The 23,853-nt window shown below is 44.9% G+C and overlaps 1 protein-coding gene across 10 annotated transcripts in view; it reads right to left on the bottom strand.

The window, feature by feature from the left end:
- The window catches only part of CACNB4 (calcium voltage-gated channel auxiliary subunit beta 4), a 290,150-nt gene that overhangs the window by 138,291 nt on the left and 128,006 nt on the right, over positions 1 to 23,853 (bottom strand). For 2 of the 10 annotated variants that reach the window (XM_089328311.1, XM_089328314.1), the window contains exons 1-2: positions 14,310 to 14,610; positions 13,966 to 14,125 (exon numbers count right to left, since the gene is read on the bottom strand). The exons of 3 other annotated variants lie outside the window; for them this stretch is intronic. In XM_089328311.1, coding sequence (XP_089184437.1) covers positions 13,966 to 13,971 — 6 coding nt within the window. In that variant the 5' untranslated portion in view covers positions 13,972 to 14,125; positions 14,310 to 14,610. Of the gene's footprint in view, positions 1 to 13,965; positions 14,126 to 14,309; positions 14,611 to 16,024; positions 16,374 to 23,853 lie in introns of those variants that run through there. 5 more of the 10 variants (XM_051848625.3, XM_089328316.1, XM_070070929.2 and 2 more) reach the window with 5 other exon arrangements.

The following is a 23,853-nucleotide window of genomic DNA, read 5'->3' as shown; positions in this document are numbered from 1 at the left end:
TTTTTGAGAGAATAATACACGATGAATTTCCTTTCTAAGTTTCCCAAAATGGCATAATAGGAACATAAGGATGAGGACAGACCCAGAATGGAGAGAGATGGAACATAATTATTCCGCAGCAAGCTCCTGGTCGGTGGGGATCCCAGCTGCCCAGAACACAACTGTTTCATGACCTTGGGGGGTAAAGTCAGCAGCTTTCCTAGCCAGGACTCAAGAGCACCAGCTTCAGAAGTGAGGCCTTTAGAATGTGTACTTGGCTTCTAATCTAAGCCTCCTCGGGTCTGCTCAACAGGCATCCGAAGGAGCAGCCTAGTTTCCCAATCTCAGTGGCATCATCATCCACAGTCACTCGCCCGGCCAGAAGCGGAGGCGTTCCTCTTCCTTCCTCAGCTAATCAGTTGTTAAACTGCTGAACTGATGACTTAAATATTTCTCAGTTCACCTCCTCCTCTCTGTTCCCACCACTACTGCCCTAGTTCAGACCTCTGTCATCTCATACCTGCACTATTTCCACAGCTTTTTAATTGGACTCCTGCCTGAGTTCTTCTTTTCCTTAAATCCATCTTCACCTTGACCAATGCACAGCTCATCACACCATTTTCCAGTTTAAAAAACAAAAGTTCCTCAACAGCTCCCAATTGCCTGCTGCAAATAATTCCTGGGCTCCAAAGCATGTTCTGCCAAACACTAATACAATGTGCAAATAGGATCCACCAAAAATGACCTCCTTTCAAAATGGAGCCCAGATATTTTTGTGTAGTCACCATGAAAAGGAATACCCATCAACGTCTCATCTGTCCACAGGTCAGGGAATCGCAGAAATTATTTAACATAAATGCTTCTTAGATAATGGAAACTTTTATACTTCTAAAGAAGTGGTAAAGTGGGGTGAGCACTACGGCACAGTGTTAAGCCACTGCTTGGGAAGCCCACAACCCATGTAAGTGCCTGATTTGAGCTCCAGTTACTCTGCACTTCCAATCCAGCTTCCTGCTAATGTGCCTGGAAGACAGTGGATGATGGCCCAAGTACATGAGTTCCTGCCACCCATGTAAGAGGCCTGGATGGTTTCCCGGCTCTAGCTTTGGACTGGTCCAGCCCCAGCTGTTGCAGGCATTTGATTATCAAACCAGAGAATGAAAAGATCTCACTTTGTCTCTCTCTCCCCCTCTGTCACTCTGCCTTTCAAATAAATAAATAAATCTCAATAAATAAATAAAGAAATGGTGAAGTGTATAGCTACAGTCTGCAGAGTAGCCTCATTTTCTGCAGGAAGGCACTCTGGGGCTTCCAAACGACCAGAGTGCATCTGCCATTACGTACATGGAAGTGAGGCTTCGTGTTCCCAGCACCTTTGCAAGCCCTACATTAGGAACTGAAAATTCAAATACCCTAAGAAACAGATCAATGACAGGAAAGAAAATCCTGGCTCAATTTCCTGAACAAGGTGTCTATGTGTACCCTCCTCACAACTTCCCCAAGATATCGTCTTACTAATATACTCACTAAATAGACAAATCTCCCAGTTTTTAGTTGGCTGTTGGCTGGCATTTTGGAAGCCAGCTTCTCTATGTAAATGCAGCACTCAAATGAAGAATCTAACAACTAGTTGCACATCTTACAGCCAGAATATATTTTAGTTAAAAGATAGACGAATCCAAACACTCACAGAATCTAACTTAAGCATTTCCTTGTCCTTTTCTACCTATTGGGTCCCTATTCTCTTTTAATTTTGGGGGGGAAATTTCAATTTCCCTCCCTACATTGGTGGTAATTTTGCATGAACAAATTTTTTTAAAAGAGTTATTTATTTTATTTGAAAGGCAGAAAGATAGAGAGAGAATCTTCAATCCACTGATTCACCCCCAAAATGGCCACAATGGACAGAGCTGAGCCAGACTGATACCAGGAGCCAGGATTTCTTCTCTGTTTCCCACCTGGGTGCAGGGGCCCAAAGATTTGGCCCATTTACTACTGCTTTCTCAGCTGCATTAGCAGGAAAAGTAGATTGTAAGTGGAGCAGCTGGAAATCGAACAGGCACTCACATGGCATGCCAGCGTCACAGGCAGTGGCTTAACCTGCTACACCACAGCAAAGGCCCCGTGAACAAATTTTTTGAGCTACATTTATATCCCCATATATTTTTGAAACCAGGGTAAAATAATATCACATTTATCAATATACTACTCAATCCTAATAAAATCCTGATAAGTATAATATCTTACACAGTTTGCACAGCTACTTACATTGTGGCTTTGATCCAAGGGTTTTATAAATAACCTTAAAAGGAAAACATTCAAGTAGTGTTCATATAAGTGCTAGGTCGGTTTTAAAGAACTCCTTACACATGCAGGCTTGTGCAGTATGTCTCTATTGCATGTCTCTGAACACCCATGTACCAAGCACATACCCTTCCATGAGCAAACATCTGAATCTTAGAACTTTATTAAAATCAACCTCAAGAGAGACTCCACAATGATTTTATTCTCCCTCGTGGGAACTGGCTCTCCACTGTGGTCACTGGCACAGTTCTTTAAGCATAAGGACCCATTCTCACCCCCTGAGAATAGCTCAGCTCTACCCCTGCAGACAATGCTAAGGGTGAGAAGAAATTCTCTCTGAATCATGGAATTTCAGAGAGCTAAAGACATCTGCTGGCATGGGCACATGGCCACCAATACCACAATCTGTCCCAGGAAGGGCAGCGAAGCAAAAAGTCAAAATGAGCACCATCAAGGGGAGAGTCTCAGGCACTCAAGGGGCATGGTCCTCCCATCTCTCAGTGCTCAGTCACGTGTGCCCATCCTTGGGCAATCAAAGGATATTGCCCTTTCTACAGTCCGGACTCCAGCATTTAGTCCATGTATGACTCCACTCCCTTCTGCATGTCACACACCCTAACAATGGAAACCAGAAGTCTTTACTCTATCCACCCTAATCCCAGTCCCAGCCTCCAGGATTCTACGAGTTTCACCTATTTCCTCAAAAGAGACTCACAAAATGTCTAACTGAAATGTAATACTTGCACATAAAAGCACATGTATCACGCATGTGCAGTTCAATGGACTGACGCAAATTTTATATACTGTGTGACCAACAGCCAGTCAAAATTGATGTCCAAACAAAGACATACAAGGCCTGTCCTCCAGGCAAGCATTTTCCATAGACTTCCTCTACCTCCCATAACAAGTTCTGCTTTTGACATGGTATTGGAAACTCCTCTTAGCATTCCCACCTCCATCCAACAAACACAGCTTTATTAAGGAGACCATCATCAGAACCATAAGACTGCACTTGCTAAGCCCTCCACCACCTCTCTTCCCAATGTTTTATATGGGGGGACTCATCATGTGAGGACATTCAGAGGGACCCTGATGATTCCTCTGGCCATGACAATGGAACATGTCCAAGCCACAGATTGGTCTGACACACACTTTTCTCTATGTTATTGTTCACAGAGACCTCTGTATATTTTGAAGGCAGTCACAGAAGCCCTTTTGTTGCAGCCCATTTTCTGTTGATAAAAGAGAATACCACTGACTAGGTAATTTATAAAGAAGTTACAGAGGCCAGGAAATCCAAGAGCACGACCCTGGCATTTGCTTGGCATCAGCTGAGGGCCCTCTTGCTGCATCACCAAGGAGTGGAGGGCAGCACATGGTGACCTGGAGCAAGTGTACCAGCTCAGGTCTCTCCTCTTCTTGGTTTTTTGTTTGTTTGTTTGTTTGTTTTTTTACTTTTGTTTTTTGACAGGCGGAGTTAGACAGTGAGAGAGAGAGAGACAGAGAGAAAGGTCTTCCTTTTCTGTTGGTTCACCCCCCAAATGGCTGCCATGGCCAGCGTGCTGCGCTGATCCGAAGCCAGGAGCCAGGAGCTTCCTCCTGGTCTCCCATGCGGGTGCAGGGCCCAGGGACCTGGGCCATCCTCCACTGCACTCCCTGGCCACAGCAGAGAGCTGGCCTGGAAGAGGGGCAACCGGGACAGAATCTGGCACCCCAACCGGGACTAGAACCCGGGGTGCCAGTGCGGCAGGCGGAGGATTAGCCAAGTGAGCCATGGCACCAGCTCTCCTCCTCTTGTAAAGCCACTGCTGCATCCCCACTCTCATGATCTCATCTAACCCTAATTACCAACCAAAGGCCCCACCTCCCAATGCCATTAATGTGAACTCCTGAGAGCCACACTCAAAACACAGCGCCGGGGTCAGCACCGTGGCGCAGTAGGTTAATCCTCCATCTGCTGCGCCAGCATCCCATGTGGGCGCCAGTGCTAGTTCTGGCTGCTCCTCTTCCAATCCGGCTCTCTGCTATGGCCTGGGAAAGCAGTAGAAGATGGCCCAAGTGCTTGGACCCCTGCACCCGTGTGGCAGACCCGGAAGAAGCTCCTGGCTCCTGGCTTCAGATCAGCGCAGCTCCAGCCGTTGCGGCCATTTGGGCAGTAAACCAGTGGAGGGAAGACCTTTCTGTCTGTCTCTTCCTCTCACTGTCTGTAACTCTACCTCTCAAATAAATAAATAAAATCTTAAAAAAAAAAAAAAAGCACCCTCTCAGCTTAGCTCCTCAAGCTTTTTCCACAAAAGTAACATTTAAATCTTTCATTTTCTCCTATTGCTAGACTTTGTTGAAATATTTAGGGTCTTCTTAAAAAAAAATGTACAGGAGTTAAAATCCAAGTGGCAACTTGCAGTGGCCCTCTCTGTAGACACAAACGCTAACACACATCTCCGGCAGAAGGTGCTTCACCGGAGTCTGCAGGGTTATGTCTCAGCAGTGCCTGCAGATCACCTACTTCAGTCGCTCGTGTGAATGCACAGCTGGACAAGGCAGTGACACAGGTACGCCTCTCCCAATCGCCTTCCACCCTTCCGCACTCAGCTCTTGCACTGTGTGCCTGACCTATGAGCTCTGCTCTCCTGTTTCTGGTTGCGTCTGGCCAATGGATACCTTTGCTGAGATCAAAGTAAGGCATGGGCAGGAGATCCGGGTCTCTATTCCCTTGCTTCCTCCCTATGGAATGCCCCCAGGCTGCATCCTTCTCAAGGTAGCTTTCTGGACAGAAATCAGTCCCTCTAGGCTCCTGTAACCATGCCCTCTCGCAGTCCTATTGGGTCTAGGGCTCATAATAACTGTGTAGTTACCAGCCCTGGAGGTACTGCACTTCCTCTTGTGGTTTCCTTACACCCTACGAGCACCTTTGCATTGTACTAAGACCTTTCAAATCACCCTCATTAGATCATGTTATCTGTTTTTTTGTAAAGTCTTTGATTGCTACAAGAATATCCCCTCTTCTCAGAACTCACAATTCCTTGTACCTTTCTCAAATATTACTGTCCCTTTCGCCTTTTAAAAATATTGCTACAGAATTATGCAAATGTTTTCTTCAACTGGAAACTCATGGAGCTGAATTGCAAATGAGGAAGACTGAGAATAAAAACGGAACTTCGATGCTCTTGGCTAAGGCCAATTGTAGCATTAACTTGCAACTGTCATCAAGACCCGCATACAAATCATGAACACTAACATTTCCCCAAAACATTCTTTCTGACATTCTCTAGCATTGGAATTTATGTGCATCTAAGTTTTATGGATGTGTTATCATTTTAATCCATCAGTCACCTCAAATCCTATTCTAAAACAACATCAAACAAAAGCCTGAAAGAAACTGGAAAGCAAATGTGGTCTCCAAGGAGAGAAAGTCATGACTATGTGGGTCAGAGGGCAACCTGTTCTGTTTTGGAGGTCTTCCAACTTCCAACTGCTTTGTAAACTGGCAGGCACCACACAAATAAGATGATCCAGGGTTTATTCCAGCTTTTATACTATTAACCCTTGGAATTTGGCATCATGAAAAGAACACTTTTCTAGAAAGAGCTGTAAGGGGGTTGTAGGACCAGTCAGACCCCAAATCGTCTAAGTTATTCAGACAGGGTACATAATCTCTCTGCATCCCAGTTTCTTCATCTACGATTTGAAGAGAGGTGCATGCAACTTTGCAGGTTTTTGCATGCTTTTAAAACAAAATTATTCCAACAGAGAGTATATAACTTCCTATGGAATCTGGAGGCCACAGCCTAAAGATGCTTCTTACTGTCAAAAAAACTTCTTCAGGAGCCAGCAATGTGGCACGGCAGGTCAAGCTGACACCTGCAACGCTGGCATTCCATGTGAGCACCAGCTGGAGTCTGGCCTACTCTACTTCCAATCCAGCTCCCTGCTAATGCACCTGGGAAAGATGGCCCATATACTTGGGTCCCTGCTACCCATGTGGAAGACCTGGATGGAGTTCCCGGCTCCTGGCTTCATCCTAGCCCGTTCTCAGCTCTGGCCATTGCAGACATCTAGGAAGTAAATCAGTGGATGGAACACATTTTCTCGTTCTCTTTCTCTCCCTGTCACTCTGCTTTTCAAATAAATCTTTTAAAAAATTTTGCTTTAAAGCATTCTATTTAAGATTAAAAACTTGAGCTAACTTTTTTCTTAATGAAAAAGGAATATTTATCTTAACATTAAAATATTTTATGATACAGGGGCTGGCGCTGTGGTACAGTGGGTTAGTGCCCTGGCCTGAAGCACCAGCATCCCATGTGGGCGCCAGTTCGAGACCTGCTGCTCCACTTCCGATCCAGCTCTCTGCTATGGCCTGGGAAGGCAGTAGAGGATGACCAAGTCCTTTGGCCCCTGCCCTTGCCCCCTCATGGGAGACCCCAAGGAAGCTCCTGGCTCCTGGCTCCTGGCTTTGGAACAGCTCAGCTCCGGCCATTGCGGACAACTGGGGAGTGAGCCATTGGATGGAAGACCTCTCTCTCTCTCTCTGCCTCTCCTCTCTCTGTGTAATTATGACTTTCAAATAAATAAATCTTTAAAAAATATTTTATGAACCGAACACATTAAAAATTAAAACCTGCTAATCCTTTAATTCATCAACTGTATTTCTAGGAAACTATTTTAGAGAAATATTACACAAGAACACAAAGATTCATATACTAACTAGCATTTATCACCAGAACTGAAAAATGAAAAATATTCTAATTCTCCATCAGTGGATGAAATTCATTATGGTAAATCCACATGCTACAGTTAATAAGTCACTCAGTTTATTTAAAACAACCCAGTGACATGGGAAAACACCCAAGGTACATTTTTAGGTGAAAAATAGCAAGTCACAGAACAACAATGTTCATTATAATCTTATTTGTATTTTTAAAAAATTACAAATGTGATACAGGCACATGTAGGTACATTTTTCTAAATATCCATGTTTAGAAGGCATAGGAAAAGAGTGACTGGGTACTCACTGAGCTGTTAAGAAGGACAACTGTCCAAAAGAGAGGTCGAGAGGTCATCAAAGAAAATTAATTTTTCCCACTATATGATTTTTTAACATTTAAATATTTCTCCCAAAAAATCTCAAATCATGAGGAATTTAAGATATCAGTAATTCTGAAAGTCAACTTTGGCTTATATACCACTACAAGGGGAAAGCTGCCCATGAAACCATGAGACACCATTAGTTTTGAGATGTATCTCCACATTAGATACAATAAATGTTGGGGGGTGGGTGGGGAGGTGTGTCTTTATCATTTATAACTTTACAAATTTCCACAACATAAGCAAAAGCTACCATTAACACTCTAGGACTATGCATTATGTTTCATATACCAAACTGTTGATTTTCAAGTTAAATAATGATGAAATTTGATCATCAAATGGTCTTTAAAAAAAAAACCCTAATATCTACCTAGCCCTCTTTGACTGGTGTGGTTTCACCCCTTACTCTACCCTGCAACACCCCACACTTCACAAAGGGTCCTGTGTATCATCATGATAACTAAAACATTCAGTACTTCCTCCGCATATCGACTTTATTTTAACCCACTCCTCTTTTTAAAGCATTAACAACATGATCATGTGTGAGATGATTTGAAAACCTGATAATTTCTTCATTCTATCACTTAGATCAACAGAGCCACTGAATTACGTAAGCCCCATGACAAGAATCTCTGTGACATCATTTGAAATTAGATGATATTAAGCAACCGACAATCATTCTTTAGAAATCAACCAGAGAATGAATCTGTTTAGTCACAAACTACCATGGCATGATACTCCCTATAGCTTTCTAATGTGATGATAAATGTTTACCTCCAATTTTTTCTCCATCCAAACAACAGTCAAGGAGATGTTTGCGAGTCTGGGTTCAAGTCCAGATTGCCCTTTTCTCTTTCCTCTTTGTGGCCTTTCAACTTATCATAGAGGAAAATTAAAGGACCATACAGGGTAGTTCCTGTAACATAATGAAGATCTCCTAGAATTGTATTCCTAGAGTTTTCTAATTGATTGGTTGTTGATTGGAACACCCCAAAAGATAATCACAATAAACTGAAGAAAATTTTGTAAAGCAAGAAAACACTGAACAATCACACAACGATGATCTGAAACATTTGTACGCCAACACTTTTTTAGTGTACAGCTAAGACAGCTGGTTATTTTAGCTAAGACAGAAAGGTAATTAAAACAGAAATACCTCTCCTCAATCAGTAAGAATTAGGAGGAAGTTCCTTCTCAGAAAGTCTTCGTGTTGGGGCAGGCATTGTGGTATAGCAGGTAAAGCCCTCTGTGACACTGGCATCCCATGTGGGCACTAGTAGAATCTGGACTATTCCACTTCCAACCCAGCTCCCAGCTAATGGCCTGGGGAAGCATGGGCCAAGTACTTCGGCCCCTGCCACTCATGTGAGAGACCTGAAGGAAGCTCCTGGTTTCTGGCTCTTGGCTTCAGCCTGGTCCAGTCTGGCCATTGTAGCCATTTGGGAGATGAACTCGCAGATGGAAAATTTTCTCTCTCTCTCTCCCTTGCTCTTGCTCTCACTCTCTAACTCTGACTTTCAAAATAAATAAATCTTAAAAACAAAAAGAAGAAGAAGAAGAAGAAAGCTTTCATCTTAGACTTTTTTTTCTTCCTAGAGATGAGAAGCAAGAATTTCCAACTCAAATTGCTGAAAGCTGGAAGTGCTTCGTGCATATTGGCAAGCAGGGAGCAATACATAAAGCAGCCTTTTTGGCTTGTAGAGTTATAACTCTTAAATAAAACATTTCTCTTTTCAAAATCTAGTCCTCTTCAAAGATGTGCACCACATTTTCTTCCTTCAAAGATATTGAAAAAGCCAAACACCAAGGCTCAAGTTCCAAATCCTAGCACCTCACTCAGCCTGTAAAAAGCCTCGTGGTAATTGATCACTCTATACTAAGTAAAGATTTCAATAATTTGCACATGCATGTGTACACATACACACACAAAACTGTTTGAGAACAAGTTTATAGTTAATTCTCATAATACAACTCACTGAGGACAGAGGTCCTGCATGGGAAGTAAGTGCACAGTGACTCCTGTTGTTAATTTAACAATTAACACTCATGTATGACATCAGTGATCATCTGAAGCTCTTAACCTGAGCCACCAAGGCTATGGAAGCCTTTTGAATTCACAATCTGTGTTAGTATTTAGACAAGGCCGTGAGAAAAGTGAAAGTTCTCTCCTCCCTTCAGAGAAAAGTATATGTGGGTTCACTATTATTGACACTTCAGGGATGCAAAAACCGAGGCACAGAAAATTTAAGAAATCTACCTCAGCCACAGCTGAAAAAAAGAGGAGCCAGGACTCAGTCTCCTGCTGTCTGGTACCGAGTCTCCACTTTTAAACATGAGACTTACAGTAGATTACAGTTTCTTAATACAAACTACAAAAAGGAAACTTGACATTTCCCTGGCTGACAGACATGCTCAACAGAAAATAAAATTTTTAGTTTTGTTTTACAGGCTGAAAAATACCTTTAACTACAACCTTATCATTCATTGAACTTGTCAACAAAGCTGCTAACAGAGTAATATCATTGCAGGTCAGAATCCTTTCCTACATCACGCTAAAGCTAAAAAGAAAAAGAGAGAAAAATTACACAATTGCACAAACTCCTGAATAATTGACAGTTGCCAATCTTCATGCTGAAGTATAACCCTTAGATCAATTCCCCTGAATGAGAAGGGTTAGAAGAAAATTCAAAACATAGTGTTGTAAGAATTTTCAATATTTCTAATGACACATGCAAAAGAAAAAAATCAGGACATAGGAAATAGTGAGAGTATGGCACCATTTAAAAAGGAAGGAAAATATTCATTCCCAAAATTATATATTTGTGTTATTAAAATTATATAAATGTAAGCCGGCGCCGTGGCTCAATAGGCTAATCCTCCACCTTGCGGCGCCGGCACACCGGGTTCTAGTCCCGGTTGGGGCGCCGGATTCTGTCCCGGTTGCCCCTCTTCCAGGCCAGCTCTCTGCTATGGCCAGGGAGTGCAGTGGAGGATGGCCCAGGTGCTTGGGCCCTGCACCCCATGGGAGACCAGGAAAAGCACCTGGCTCCTGGCTCCTGCCAGGATCAGCGCGGTGCGCCGGCTGCAGCGGCGGCCATTGGAGGGTGAACCAACGGCAAAGGAAGACCTTTCTCTCTCTGTCTCTCTCTCTCACTGTCCACTCTGCCTGTCAAAAAAAAAAAAAAATTATATAAATGTAGAGCAAGAGTAAGTATTGTCTATTTAGATCTCAAACATTGTCACATGTGCTATATGGGCTATCTGTTTTTGGCACACCAATAAGTACTATAAAAATAGCTGCAAGGTTTTATCTTAGACTCAGAGTCTTCAAAGTCTTAGAAAGTTCAAAGTCCAAGGCATAAAAATCTACAACTCCCAATCTGCTGCCATTACTTTATATGAACTGTAAGCTCACTAAGCGATAGCCCACAGCAAGTGCCCTCAGCAAGTGAGAACACACGTACCTCCTCAGTGTGCCCTTCCAGGGTGGCAGGTTAGCATTGTGGCTGTTTTCACAGCACCCCTGGCCTGATGCAAGCCTTCAAAGGCACCTGCATTGTCCATCAGAATACAGATCCTGTATCTGGTACAATGTTTAACCTACTTGATACAATATTTACCTTAGCTTCATGGATATCCGAACTTGTCACTTGATAATTATTTGAAAGAACTATTGGGAAAGGAAAGGGAAGAGAATGAAAATTGATAACCAGTCCAGGTATGTCCTCTTGTCTTACCCAGGTAGGAGATATTAAAGGAGAGATGGTGAACAGAGTGATGAGGATGATCCACAAAGATTAGCTGAACTCAAACAACAAGGGAAGACCTAAACTTCTTCATCTTCACCCTAAAATAGTAGTTATTGGTGTATACTGCTGATCTTCCTGCAGAACATCTTGCACTAAAGAACAATATGATGTTTACTGGGTTCACACACACACACACACAATCACAGGACCATATTCTAAAAGTCTAGGTTGACTCCTCATAATCCAATAAAAAGAACACCAGCAGGAAAGTAGCTATAGAAATACCTGAAAGGTATGGGTTGATCCTGACACTTCCCATTGCTGATCAAAAATAAAATACTAACAAGAAAATGGCAAGACTGACTACCCTGGATGGAGTGGCAAACCTATGGGGTCTGATCTAATTCAAGGAGTTTCTCTTTAGCTCCATGACAATCGTATCTAGAAAACATTTCCATACATATTTTAGAAAGCCATCACTTCTAACGATTAATCAGAGAGAAAGCTCTGTTCATCATTTTTTATTCAACAAGCCCTGGCCAAACAGCAAAATAGCTCAGCGGAGTAAAAAGTTGATCGTCTCAGTCAAATTTCTTACACCGACCATGAGCAGCATCTGCATTTCTTTTTCTGGCTAGTGATGCTAACAGCCAGTCCTTGGATTCATTTACAAACCAGTCCTCATTCTCTGTAAATAGACTAGAAAGACTTCCTGACCCCAGAAGGGATGCTCTGACCCTTGCAGCCATAAAGACCGCTGCCTGTCCTGTTTCCAAAATAAATCTAATCCCTAATATCCCTAGACTGTTTTTTTGAAGGTCCCCAAACACATAAATCCTCTGATGGAAGTTTATCGTCTTTCCTAGCAAGTATGAGGACATATCTTCCTATTTAAAATAACTTTATTCTATCTTTGAAAGCAGCAATCCATCATTCCCTTGTGGATGTGTTGCCTTTCAACCCTCCTGGGTATCTTTGTTCACATCAAAGGCATTTAATTTTCCTTCTCCACAAGCTCTGTGGCAGAAATCTCCCACTTGGCATGAACCATCAATTAACAAGGCAAGGAGCACATCTACATATGAAGGTGTGTGGTGTACGGAGGGTACAGTGTATATGCACATGTGGGTACCCAGCCATTTAGACAAGCCTTCACAGTCACACAGCTTATAGAGAAGGAATAGTTTAAATAATGAATATATTGTTAGCTTCACAATAATATATGGGTATACACAGGTTTAAGTATGTGCTTTTATAGAGACGTTCAGATATTATATACACACTAGAGTTTGTAAAATTTATTTTCATAACTTTTACATCCATAAGGTTTCTAGTAGTACTGATATATTAGGAAAACATTTAAAGAACATATTTTCCTCTCTAGTAAATATCCTGAATCATCCTCTGATCATCTTTCTCACTGGTAAATATCAGAGTTCTCCCTTTAGATACTTTAAGTATTTGGAAATGAAAGCAATAATATCAGAGAAATTAACTCTTAATTCTATGTAAAGCTAATGATAGCTTTACTTTACAAAATTCTCTAAGAAGCTGTATTTCAAATTGCTCAAAATTCCAGAAGGTCCATGCAGAAGCTTCAAATTTTGCAAAGTATCTCCTGCATGGGCCAGTTATAGTTCTAACATACTCAATATTTTATCAAATAAGAACAACATTGACAAAATAGGGAGCAGGTTGAAAATGACCTATTTACATATCTGTGCACTGATAGTCTGGAAGGGTGCATAGCAATATGCTCACTGAGACTGTCTCTGAGTGTGTAGGGGGTGGTGGTGGTAGCTTTTTCCTGTTTCTCTGCCCCTTCCACGCATTCCCCTCTGAGCATCCTTCCTATTGTTTGTGTGATGAAAAAGGAAGTCTATTCCTAGAATCATTCCACAAACATCAAGATACACAATGCACCCATTTATGAAACATGTACACCCAAGAGCAACTCTATTGAAATCTGTTGTGATTCAGATAAAAATCCATAGTGTCCACTGGGAGCTCAGTCCTTGAAAAACATGATGACCACTAGGACACAGGGGGCAGTGAAGCCAGAATGAGGCACCACTCAGATAGAAGCCAGTGAGTGCCTGGCGAATCTGTGCCCATGATTAAGTGTAACTGACTCCGGTCCAGGTATGGACTGACCAGGAAGCACACACTCCACTATCCATGTCAAGGTAACAGGAGAAGTCATATGAAACCTCCCCTTCTGGTGCAAGGCCCCTCTGGGGGGCCACGGAATGATACTTCCTTAAAATTCTGAAGGATCCTAATTCTTACCTACCCTCCTGGAAACCATAGAAGTTTACAGACTTGCCCCAAAAGACTTCACAGGACTCAACAATCTAACTGTCCAGACTGTGTGTCCCTGCATGTTTCTTGTGCCTCTCTTTTATCACTTCTGTGTGAAATACAGAAGTTAGGCTAACAGCTAGGGCCCTGGGCTTATCTATATACCTGTGGAGCAGCCCCCTGAGAAAACTCTTGCATCACACTACCAAAATCTGCCTTATGTTGTGGGGTTGGGGGTGCTACCAGTGTACAATAATGCTTTATTCTAATCCAGAATAAAGTATCAGTCTCGAGGCAAGAGGATCTTACTACAGGCTTCCTGTGTGAACACATGGCATATCATCACTTGTCACATGTTAGCCCCCACACAGCCCACAAGGATAACATATGCGGATGGCTCCCCACCACCCCACAGGAAGTGCCGTACTCAGCTTTTAGTGCCTGGGTAGTCTCCAGCTGCAACTGGCCTCCTGAGAAAAGCCTGTCCACGCCTATCCGCCAGAGCTGTTCCGAGCTCTGCCCCAGTCTGCGCACCCCCCACACTTACAGCCATAAATGCATTGGCACTGAGAAACACTGCTGAGGCTGTGGCACTCCAGGTGTGGCTTTATTTGTCACTTCACCAGGTCAGCTATTTAGGCCTAGTCTTCTCCATTGGCTTGAAGCTCTGTTCACACCATCTTGGGTAACACATCACATTATTCTTCCTTATAAAAACAAATAAACTCAAATGAGCATTCAGAGTCAGTTCCCCCCCCCTTCAAACATCTCTGTCGCCCCCTGTGATTGATGTGACACGGTTTCCATCCCACCCCTCCAAAGGCTTCCCGAGCTCTCAGCTCAGCACTAGCCAGACGCCTTCCTTCACCTTTCACTCCTCAGGTTACCCACCTTCCTCACCTCCGCAGATGTGCACAGCCCCGGGACGTCAGCCTGCTGGCCACCACTGAGTCACCAGGAGCACAGCACTGCAGCACCTAGCACTACCCGCCATCGCCTACTGCCACGAGTCAACTCACTGCACTCTTCACTTCTCACCCTCTAGGAACACCCTGCTGTCCTGGGAGGCTGCACCAAGAGGGAATAAAAGAAGGTTTTCATACTTATAATGGCTCCCCTCTGGACAAGTGCATCTGAAATTTATACAGTTCTGGGGAACAAGGAGCTGGATACATTAGTTCCTAGCCAACTCTGGTCACAGCAGCTGGTTTTGAAAGGCAATTCCAAAATAACTCCCATCCATTCAGTGCAATACATTGCCCAAGTTTAAAATTCATGGCCAAAAATAAAACTTACGACTCAGTAAGGCATCACATGTTTCGTAACTGAGTGTGGAGAGAAGGCGTTTAAGCACTAAGCTGGCCTCCTGAAGAGCCCAATCTGGGAAGCTGCTACTGACCTCCTGGAGTGGCTTTTCCCATGCCCCCACCCCGCCCCAAGTGTGGACCTCCTGGATTTCAGCCGCCACTGTTTCAGACGAAGTGCCTTGCCAGATACTGACAGTCTGATCATTTATGAGCACGTTGGACAACATGCAAAGAGACTTTGAGGAAACAGAGTTAGAGTTAGAGCTCACACACAGACAGGAAGGAAAAATGGAATGCCTTATCCGAACTAGGATTAGTATGTTTCATGGACAGCACACCACTTGATACATACTTCTGCATTGGCGTATACCATAGGGGCTTTGGTTATAATCTGTTTATTGGGTGGTTTAGCCAGAGAACCTTATGTAATACACTGTTTTGAATGTAGCAACATGTATGGCATTGCACTTGTATAAAATTCAGACTCCCTAGAGCGCATCCCATTAGCCACCCCAATCATCCTACCTTGCAAGGTGCCTATATAATTGATGAGAAAACAGGAACTACCACCATCAATAATAAATCAGCTTTAGCTTATATTCAAAAGCTACCATTCTGTAGTATGATTTTAAGGATTTCAGAAAATCATTTCATCCTGATTTTAATAGACTGCATGAGCCTGACCAAGGGGTGAAAAGGAGTCCAGTTTTCTAAGCCAAAACGCACGTTGAGTCTACTTCAGCCGTCCAGGGTAGAGTATGGGAACAGCATGCAGGCCCCCGCACTGGTGTTGTATGACCACAACCCTTGCATCTGATTTCCTTAACAAAGAAGCAGAAAGCTCTGCACTGCTTGTTTGGCCAAAAGCACATAATAATACAGCTCCAGCTTAGGAACTTCCATTCATGCTGGCTCAACAAACAATGTGTATTATATAATGAATGAGCCTTTTCTATGAAGCCTGCTATTGGAAAACAGAGGCACTTTCTGCATAGTTTAAACCAGCCTACAAAGAGCAGTTACCCCTGTGAGACCAAACGTGGCACCAGCAATGGATAAATCCTACACTCTCCAATGCCTTTGCTGTCACTCTCACTGCTTTTTGGCTTCACGAAAGATCATTTCAGTTAACTATAAACTCCTCAGAGAACATTTACACAGCAGCCAGCAAGCACCCGAATGTTGGCTTTCAGCTCCATGTTCCCTGCGTTGCCTAAGAAATAAGGGGGGGGGGGCAGTGAGGGCAGTGGGAGGAAGAAGAGCAAGGGAGAGGAATCAGCTAGCTGTGAAAATACTTACAGCCTCCGAGTCTTCGATTCCATGCAGGTACAAATTGTCATACATGGAGGTCTGATAATCCACAGCACCTCTTTCAAGGCAAAAACAAAACTGCTGCAGAAACCACAGCTACAGTTAAGAAGAGAAAAAGGCCTATTACACGGAAGAACTGCGCCTGCCTTCTCAATCCCTGTGGATGTACCAGGCAAGAGACTATCCATTCACATCCCACGGGCGAGGTTATCCCCAGAGGCAGTCCAGACCTGGCATTTTATCTGCCTTCCCAATACACAGCATAAAAAGCAGAAGCCTGCCTCAGCCACAGACTGGGGACTGAGCTAGGAAAGCAGCCTCTGATTGGCTCAGCTGCCCTGCTTCAGTCAGCTGAAGAGCGCTCCCTGGGAGAGCGGAGGGTGACTCGGAGCATCCTACCCCGCAAAGAGCTGCTTCCTGTTTCGCCTGTATTGTTAGTTCTACAATAAACACTTACCAGTATCCAAAGGCCGCCTGGAATGTGTGTCAAGGCAGACTGTGGAGTGCTCGCCACACAATTGCTCATCTCCAAATCAAATGCACATCCACAGTGGGGGGAGCGAAGGAGCAACTTTATTCTCACAGAATATCGTGTAAGACAGAGAACAGACACTAATCTCCATCTAACATCTGGACTCAACAGATGCGATTTAAGTCAAAAAGGCAATAAGTCATAAATTTTTTTTAATCTTAGGTGATGGAAAAATGGAGAGAATAAACAGATGGTAAGATTTCTGGCGAGCATTTCTGTAGTAAAAGTTTTCAGTATTCTCATTGGAGTCTCTGCCTCACTGGCAGGCAAATACCTCTGTGTCCCAGCTAGGGAAGTTTTCAAAAGGAGTCCTAAATTTCTCAACTTTCAGAGGCAAAACATTTTCATGTCTCTTTAGTTTCATGGGTTTACCCTCCCCTAAGTGACAACCGATGTTTTCACTTAAACCCTTCCTTCATCCCCTTTCCCATGCGTAAATGTTAATGTCTCTAAAACAACACTGATCTTTTCCCCAAAAAGTCCTACTCCCCACCCCTGCTCCTCCCATGCATAACTTTGGTTGACGTGGGTCCCATCCTAGGACAGGCTACTATAGAGTGGCCCCAGATACTTACAGCTCTCTGGTCAACCAGGAAGGCACTGCAGTTTTGCCAAAGGAGAGCTCCATGGCTCACTCTAGAAAGTTAGGGGTAGGGGCTGGCACTGGGGACACTGGGTAAAGCCACTGCAGTGCCGGCATCCCATATGGGCGCTGCTTCAAGTCCCAGTGTTCCACCTCCCTGCTATGGCCTGGAAAGGCAGTAGAAGAAGGCCCAAGTCCTTGGGCCCCTGCACCCACATGGGAGACCTGGAAGAAGCTCCAGGCTCCTGGCTTTGGATTGGCCCAGCTCTGGCCATTGCAGCCATTTGGAGAGTGAACCAGTGGATGGAAGACCTCTCTCTCTCTGCCTCTGCCTCTCTGTAACTCTGCCTTTTAAATAAATAAATAAAGCTTTAAAAAATAAAAATAAAAAGCCAGGGGTGGGTGTATGGCCTAGCAGTTAAGTCACTGGTTGGACACCTGTGTCCCCCATCAGAGTGCCTGGATTCCGTCCCCAGCTCCAGCCCCTGCCCTTAGCTTCCTGCTAATGCAGATCCCAATGATGACTCAAGTGGCTTGGTCCCTACACCCATATGGGAGACCTGGCTTGCGTTTCCAGATCCCTGCTGTGCCCCTAGATCCACCCACCACTGGTCATGGTGGGCATCTGGGGAGTGAAACAGGATGGGTAGTCTCTGTGTCTGTCTGTCTCTCTCAATAAATACATTAATTAAAAGAAGGCTGTTAAATTTTGGGGAAAACAAAATTAGTGAGGGGGAAAGTACAAACTCTAAAGAGGCTTGATTCTCTGGGGCTAAGAAATGACCCAGAAACTCAAAGGGTCTGAGTCCAGTGTCAGTGTTACCACTGTTTGGTCAGATAACACTGGCCCATCAGTCGCCACCCCCATGGGCTTTAGTTTCTTCATCTGCCAAACTGAGGCAAGAAATTACTCAGAGAAAGAGCTCTGGAAACCTAAAGTGCAGCATCCACACTTACCAGTGGCAACCCTACTGTGTCAGCCAGAAGGCCTGGCTGCAGCTCCTGGGGACTCAGCACCCAGGAGTTGGTTGGCCCTGGACCTAAGAAACAGGTCTTCTAGCCAGTATCTCGGGAAAAGAGGAACTCTCCAAGGGATAAACCTGAGTCACAAAGCACTGCGAGAGCTATGACTGCTGAGCAGGGCACTGTTCTTCCAGGTCTGTGCAGACCCATTCATGTCTTTCAGTCACGGTTGCACACTTTGGGAGTGGCATCAACACTCAGTCACTTTGCAATATGAAAGGCAGCAGAGGGACTCAGCGGTCCTTCAGAATCCTACTATGGTGGGGTTCATCCAGGATGTCATCTTGGAGGCTGTGCCCACACGGAAGACCAGCAGCAGAGGATGAGTGCAGTCAGGAAGATTCCACAGAAAGAAACTTGGTGCTGGCTCTAGCTGCTGACAACTGAGTCTGCAGGAGCAAGCCACTGCCCTGATGGAACCTTGGCTCCCCCACCCCCCCCACACACACAGCAAGAGGCCTGGGTCAAGAGATTCATAAGCACAAATCCATGTATCAGATTCTGTGCCTTATCTCTGTGTAACCACAGCCACCCAATATTTTAGCCAGAAACTATAGAAAAGTCAAGAGGCTCTTTTTTCCTTCTCAAACTCCACAAATAATTTCCTTACTTTACCACTTCTGTAGAAACTACAGGCATTTCCTGATTATCTATAAATGGGAATCATAAAACTAAGGAAAGAAGAGAGCTAGAGCTTAGCCTAGCTATTTCAGAATGCCTGAATTCAATTCCCAGCGCTGGCTCCTGACTTCAGCTTTCTGCTAATGCAGAACTTGAGAGGCAGCGTTGTTAGATCAAATGACTGGGTCCCTACATAGGAGACCTGGATTGCGCATCCAACACTTGCCTCCAGTCTTGACCCAGGACCAGATGCTGCAGGTATGTGAGGAGTGACCCAGCAGATGGGAATGTACACACGCTCTCTCTCTTTGCCTCTTAAATAAAAAATAATTCAGAACAGAAGAAAGACAAAAGACCCTATGAAAAAGTATTGCCTGTATGGTTCTATGTTTACAAATCTCACCTGATTCTTGGTGAGGAGATTTTTTTTTTTTTTGACAGGCAGAGTGGACAGTGAGAGAGAGAGACAGAGAGAAAGGTCTTCCTTTTGCCATTGGTTCACCCTCCAATGGCCGCTGTGGCCAGCGCGCTGTGGCTGGCGCACCGCACTGATCCGAAGGCAGGAGCCAGGTGCTTCTCCTGGTCTCCCATGGGGTGCAGGGCCCAAGCACTTGGGTCATCCTCCACTGCACTCCCTGGCCACAGCAGAGAGCTGGCCTGGAAGAGGAGCAACCGGGACAGAATCCAGCGCCCCGACTGGGACTAGAACCCGGGGTGCCGGCGCCACAGACGGAGGATTAGCCTAGTGAGCCGCGGCGACGTCCAAAGGAGATTGTTCTTGCAATCTGACAAATGCATCCTGAGCTCAGTGCAGTAGAGGAAATGGCACGACTCTCAACAAACAAGGAAAGCTCTATTCTGTATTGCAAGGGAGCATCATTTTCAGTTAGTCTTAAACTTTGGGACATGGAGTTCCTTTTCCTTGCCCAGCACTGGGCTTTGTGGCACAGCAAACCCATGGAAGCGACAGTGGAATACAAAGGACAGTATTTCTGTTTTCCATTTGTTTGGAAAGGGAAAAGAGGGAGAGAAAAGCCAAAAGCGAGATGATTAACTGAGTTGTAGACAGCTATGGTTTCAAGACAAGTGCTGCAGATTTAGAGGCAAAGGAAGCTTTGGTATCCAATTTCCCAAGCTGCTGGTAGTAATGCACCCCTTTGCCCTCGAGATCTGCCTGGTTGCAAGTGTTAGCATTGCACCCCTGCTTTCTCTCTGATGCTTCTGGGGCAGACAAGGGAATGAAAACAAAACAGAACAGGAACCTATGGACAACAGATTCCTCTTTTACTCCTCCTCAGCTGTACTGCGGTGAGTTTGAATGTAGCCCTCACTACATAGGCAGGGATGGTCTTGAGTCTCTGGGGGCCTCATCTGTAATACAGAGATAATGACAGTCCTGAAATTAATGAGTTAATATATGAAAGGTGCACAGGAGGCAGAATGGAAGACAGGAGGCAGAATGGAAGACTTGGCTTTTTTTTTTTTTTTTTTTTAAAGAGAATCAGGGCTGCCTTCCAAGGGCCCCATGCACACTGCACTCTGTGTAAATGATGCTCCCTGGCCCTGTGGAACAGGCATGCTAGGGAGCAGGGGGTTAAGAGCCGGGACCCAGAGCCACACTGCCTGCACATCCCCACTGTGCTGCCTCCTAGCAAGCAACTCTGCCTTGCTGTGCCTCCATTTCCTCGCTTATACACTGAGAACTGGACCAAGATCCCTGTGCTGATTAACAGCCTGGACATAAGAAAAGGCTCAGAAGGATGCCTGGCACCCACTCAGTGCTCCACAAGCTTCAGGCTGCTGTGCTGGTCCTCATTACAGTGCTCAGCCCGCCTTCTAGCCTGCGCGCCTGGCCCCCTTCGCCTCTGAGTGGGATCCCTTAGACTTGTCCCGGTCTCAGTCACCAGGGCTGAGCCCAGCATCCTGCCTCCTGTTGCCCTACTTAACTCCGTGCCAGCTCCCCCTGCTGCCTACCTGCTCTACCTGGCCAGGCCGGCTGCTCCTCACGCTGAAGCTGGCCAGCTCCCCCCGCCCGCCCCCAGCACTTCCTGACAGCACCCTCCTGCCACAGCCACCCACGGAACCCTTCCTGCCTCAGCATACCCAGCGCGTGCACGCTGGCCTCCCCCCATCCTGGAGCCCCGCTGTCCCCACCAGCCTGTCACAAACCACTGCTCAGAAAACTGTCCTCATGAAAATCCTGTAACAAACGCTGCTACTAGTGGTTTGTCGAGGAGGCAAGAGGTGAGTGGGAAAGGCAGAGAGAAATAAAGAGAGATGGAGATAGAGGCAGAGACAGAAAACCCCAGAGAGCACAGAGGAAGAATGATTCTAACCTGTCGACCGGCTCCCTTCCTCCCTGGCAGTCTCCATGACTTGGAGAGAAAATGACACTTCATAATTCATGAGTGTGTGGAGGTAAGGGAGAAAAACTCCCGTGGCCTATTCAACTTGCCAGAAAATGACAGATCCTTCTCCGTGATGGACGGATTACTCACACACCTCTCACTTTAGGAAATTTCCTCTAAAAGAAATAATTACAAGCCGATCTCCTGCAACAAAGTCACAATTTTCTATGTCTATTTTCTTGTCTTCCCAACATTATCTTAGACCAGTCCAGCCAGTCTCCTCCCTGTGCCGATTGACCACTGAGTGGATTTTCAGGTTATTATCAATGCTAAGTTAGCAACTGCAAGTTCCAACAGCAGGCTGCTCCGCATAGCTGGTACAGACCCCGGGATACAGACAGGACGGGAAGGCAGCCCCCTGGAAGCTGACTGTTGGAGGGCTGGGCTGCCACACTGGAGATCCAGACGACAATAATTGAGCCAAAGAGGAGGCTGCAATCAGAGCTCTCACATGGTGAGAAGCTGGGCTCAGAGCTGGGGAGTAATTTGATTCCTTTATCTCCAAAGCTTCGGTAGGAGTGGGAGGCAGGATGGGGGGGAAGGAAGGGAAGGGCTCCCTCATTGAGAAAGGCAGAAATGCATCAGCTGTCAACTTACTACACGACCTGCGGCAGCCCACCTTCCCCATGTGTGGGACCCCTTCAACTCCATCATTCCATATTTGTTCCAAAGAGGAAACAGCTTTAGTTTTTTTTTTATGTAAAGTTCACGAAATTTTATCTTTTAAATTTTGTGACTGTTTTAGGTAAATATTCATGTTTTTCCCTCTTACATGGAATTTTTCTCTTTGATGTGATAACCCAGTTAAGAGGAAGCCTCTATAAATTCTTACTGAGGATCTAATATCTCCTCTAAACAGAAATCATTCAGTGGCAGCTCTTATTATTCAAAATAGTTCAATGGCTTCCCATTGCTCTCAGGATAAAAGCCCAAATCCACAACATGATCTAGCATTGTCCCAACATCTCTCAGCCTCTCCTCTGCCCACTCCCCTCTACAACCAGCCTGACTTTCTGGGACATTTTCAAAGCCCCTTCCACCACTGGGCATTGTCGTCTCTGAGTCCTTTGCCTAGTACCCCTTTCCTTCTTCACCCCCACTACAAGTACACAGCATGAGACTGATGACTTAATATCTGTCACTGGAACTTGGGTTCTGCTGGAAGAGAGACCAGGTAGCCTTTTACTTACCCTGGCATCCCCACTGCCCAGCATAACCCCTTGCACATAAAGGACTGTCAATAAACGCGTGAATAATTCATTATGGCCCTGAACTCCCTGACCACTTCTACACCTAGGCTGCCAAAACCAAAAACCAAAACAGAAAACGTTGTTGGTAACTAACAAAAAAGCTCTCGCAGTAACATGTGGGTATTTTTTAGAGCTAAGAACACCTGGAACATGTGCATCCCTACAGGGTCCTCCCCAAATTGTCTTCATGCCCTGACACAGGAGATAGTCCTCTTCAGATTCAGCTTCTTACAATAAAAAACAAAATCTTCATGTAGTATGGAGTTACTGTTTTAACCATATTTTTGTTTAAAAAAAAAAAAAACATAATTTGCAACCATGTCCCATCTGACTAGGAGGCTCTCTCTTCCCTGACACCCTTACCTCTGAGTTTTTTATTTGGTAAACTCATTCCTTGCTTAAGATCCAAAGTGGCCAGCATTGTGGCTCACAAAGTTAAGCTGCCACCTGCTGCACCAGCATCCAATACAGGCATCAGTTCAAGTCTCAGCTGCTCCACTTCTGATCCAGCTCCCTGCTAATGCACCTGGGAGACAGTGGATGATGGTCCAAGTGCTGGAGACCCTGCCACTCACATGAGAGACCTGGATGGAGTTGCAGCTCCTAGTTGCCACCTGGCCCAATCCTGACTGTTGTGGGCACTTACGGAGTGAAACAGTGGATGGAAGATCTCTCTCTGCAACTCTGCCTTTCAAAGATCCAATGTAAATGTCATTATGACCCTCCCCAACTCTCTCTGACATTAGACAGTAATTTTATGTTTCCATGGCACTCTAATCTCCCCTACGACGAGTGGTGGGCTAACCACATAATAGTGCAATTCATTCAGAAGACCTGTTTCCTCCATGACAGGATGAACAACTCAAGAAAAAGGAATCACATCCTAATCAGTTTTATACTCACATGCTTCATTCCCTAGACAGCCCTCAAAATATATTGGCTGCCAGAACTGAACAGCAAAGATGAAAACAAAACTCACACTTTGATCCCTGATGTCTGCCTCTACCATCAGGCAGCCTAGGCCAGTAGATGTCGAAGGTCTCAGAGTGAGTCAACAAAGAAGGGAATAAGCCAGGAATCTGAGATCAACTTCAGGGCTTTGATGGATTCAGAGCATGAACCATAAATTGGAAAGAGTGTCAGGAACTTAGGTCTGAGCTAGACTCAAGTGTGGTGGGGTTCTTCCTGGTTGGAATCTATGGGCAGAGGAGATATTAGTGAATGATGGGTGAATGGTTAATACTAAGGTCATGGGATACTTCCCAAAATTATGTTTTGAAGCACTCTGGCCTCAGAATCAGCCCTTAAGGCATTTGGATCTGGTTAAAAAGCTCATGAGAGTATCTCAGGCATGGAAAGCCAAGACACTGTGCCAAACAATGACCAAATGAAAGATCTCT

The sequence above is a fragment of the Oryctolagus cuniculus genome, chromosome 3 (genome assembly GCF_051225735.1).
Source record: "Oryctolagus cuniculus isolate XC-2025 breed Fujian yellow rabbit chromosome 3, ASM5122573v1, whole genome shotgun sequence".
NCBI classification, from domain to species: domain Eukaryota; kingdom Metazoa; phylum Chordata; class Mammalia; order Lagomorpha; family Leporidae; genus Oryctolagus; species Oryctolagus cuniculus.
The sequence above is the reverse complement of the archived record's forward strand: the minus strand, read 5'-3'. Positions and strand labels throughout refer to the sequence as shown.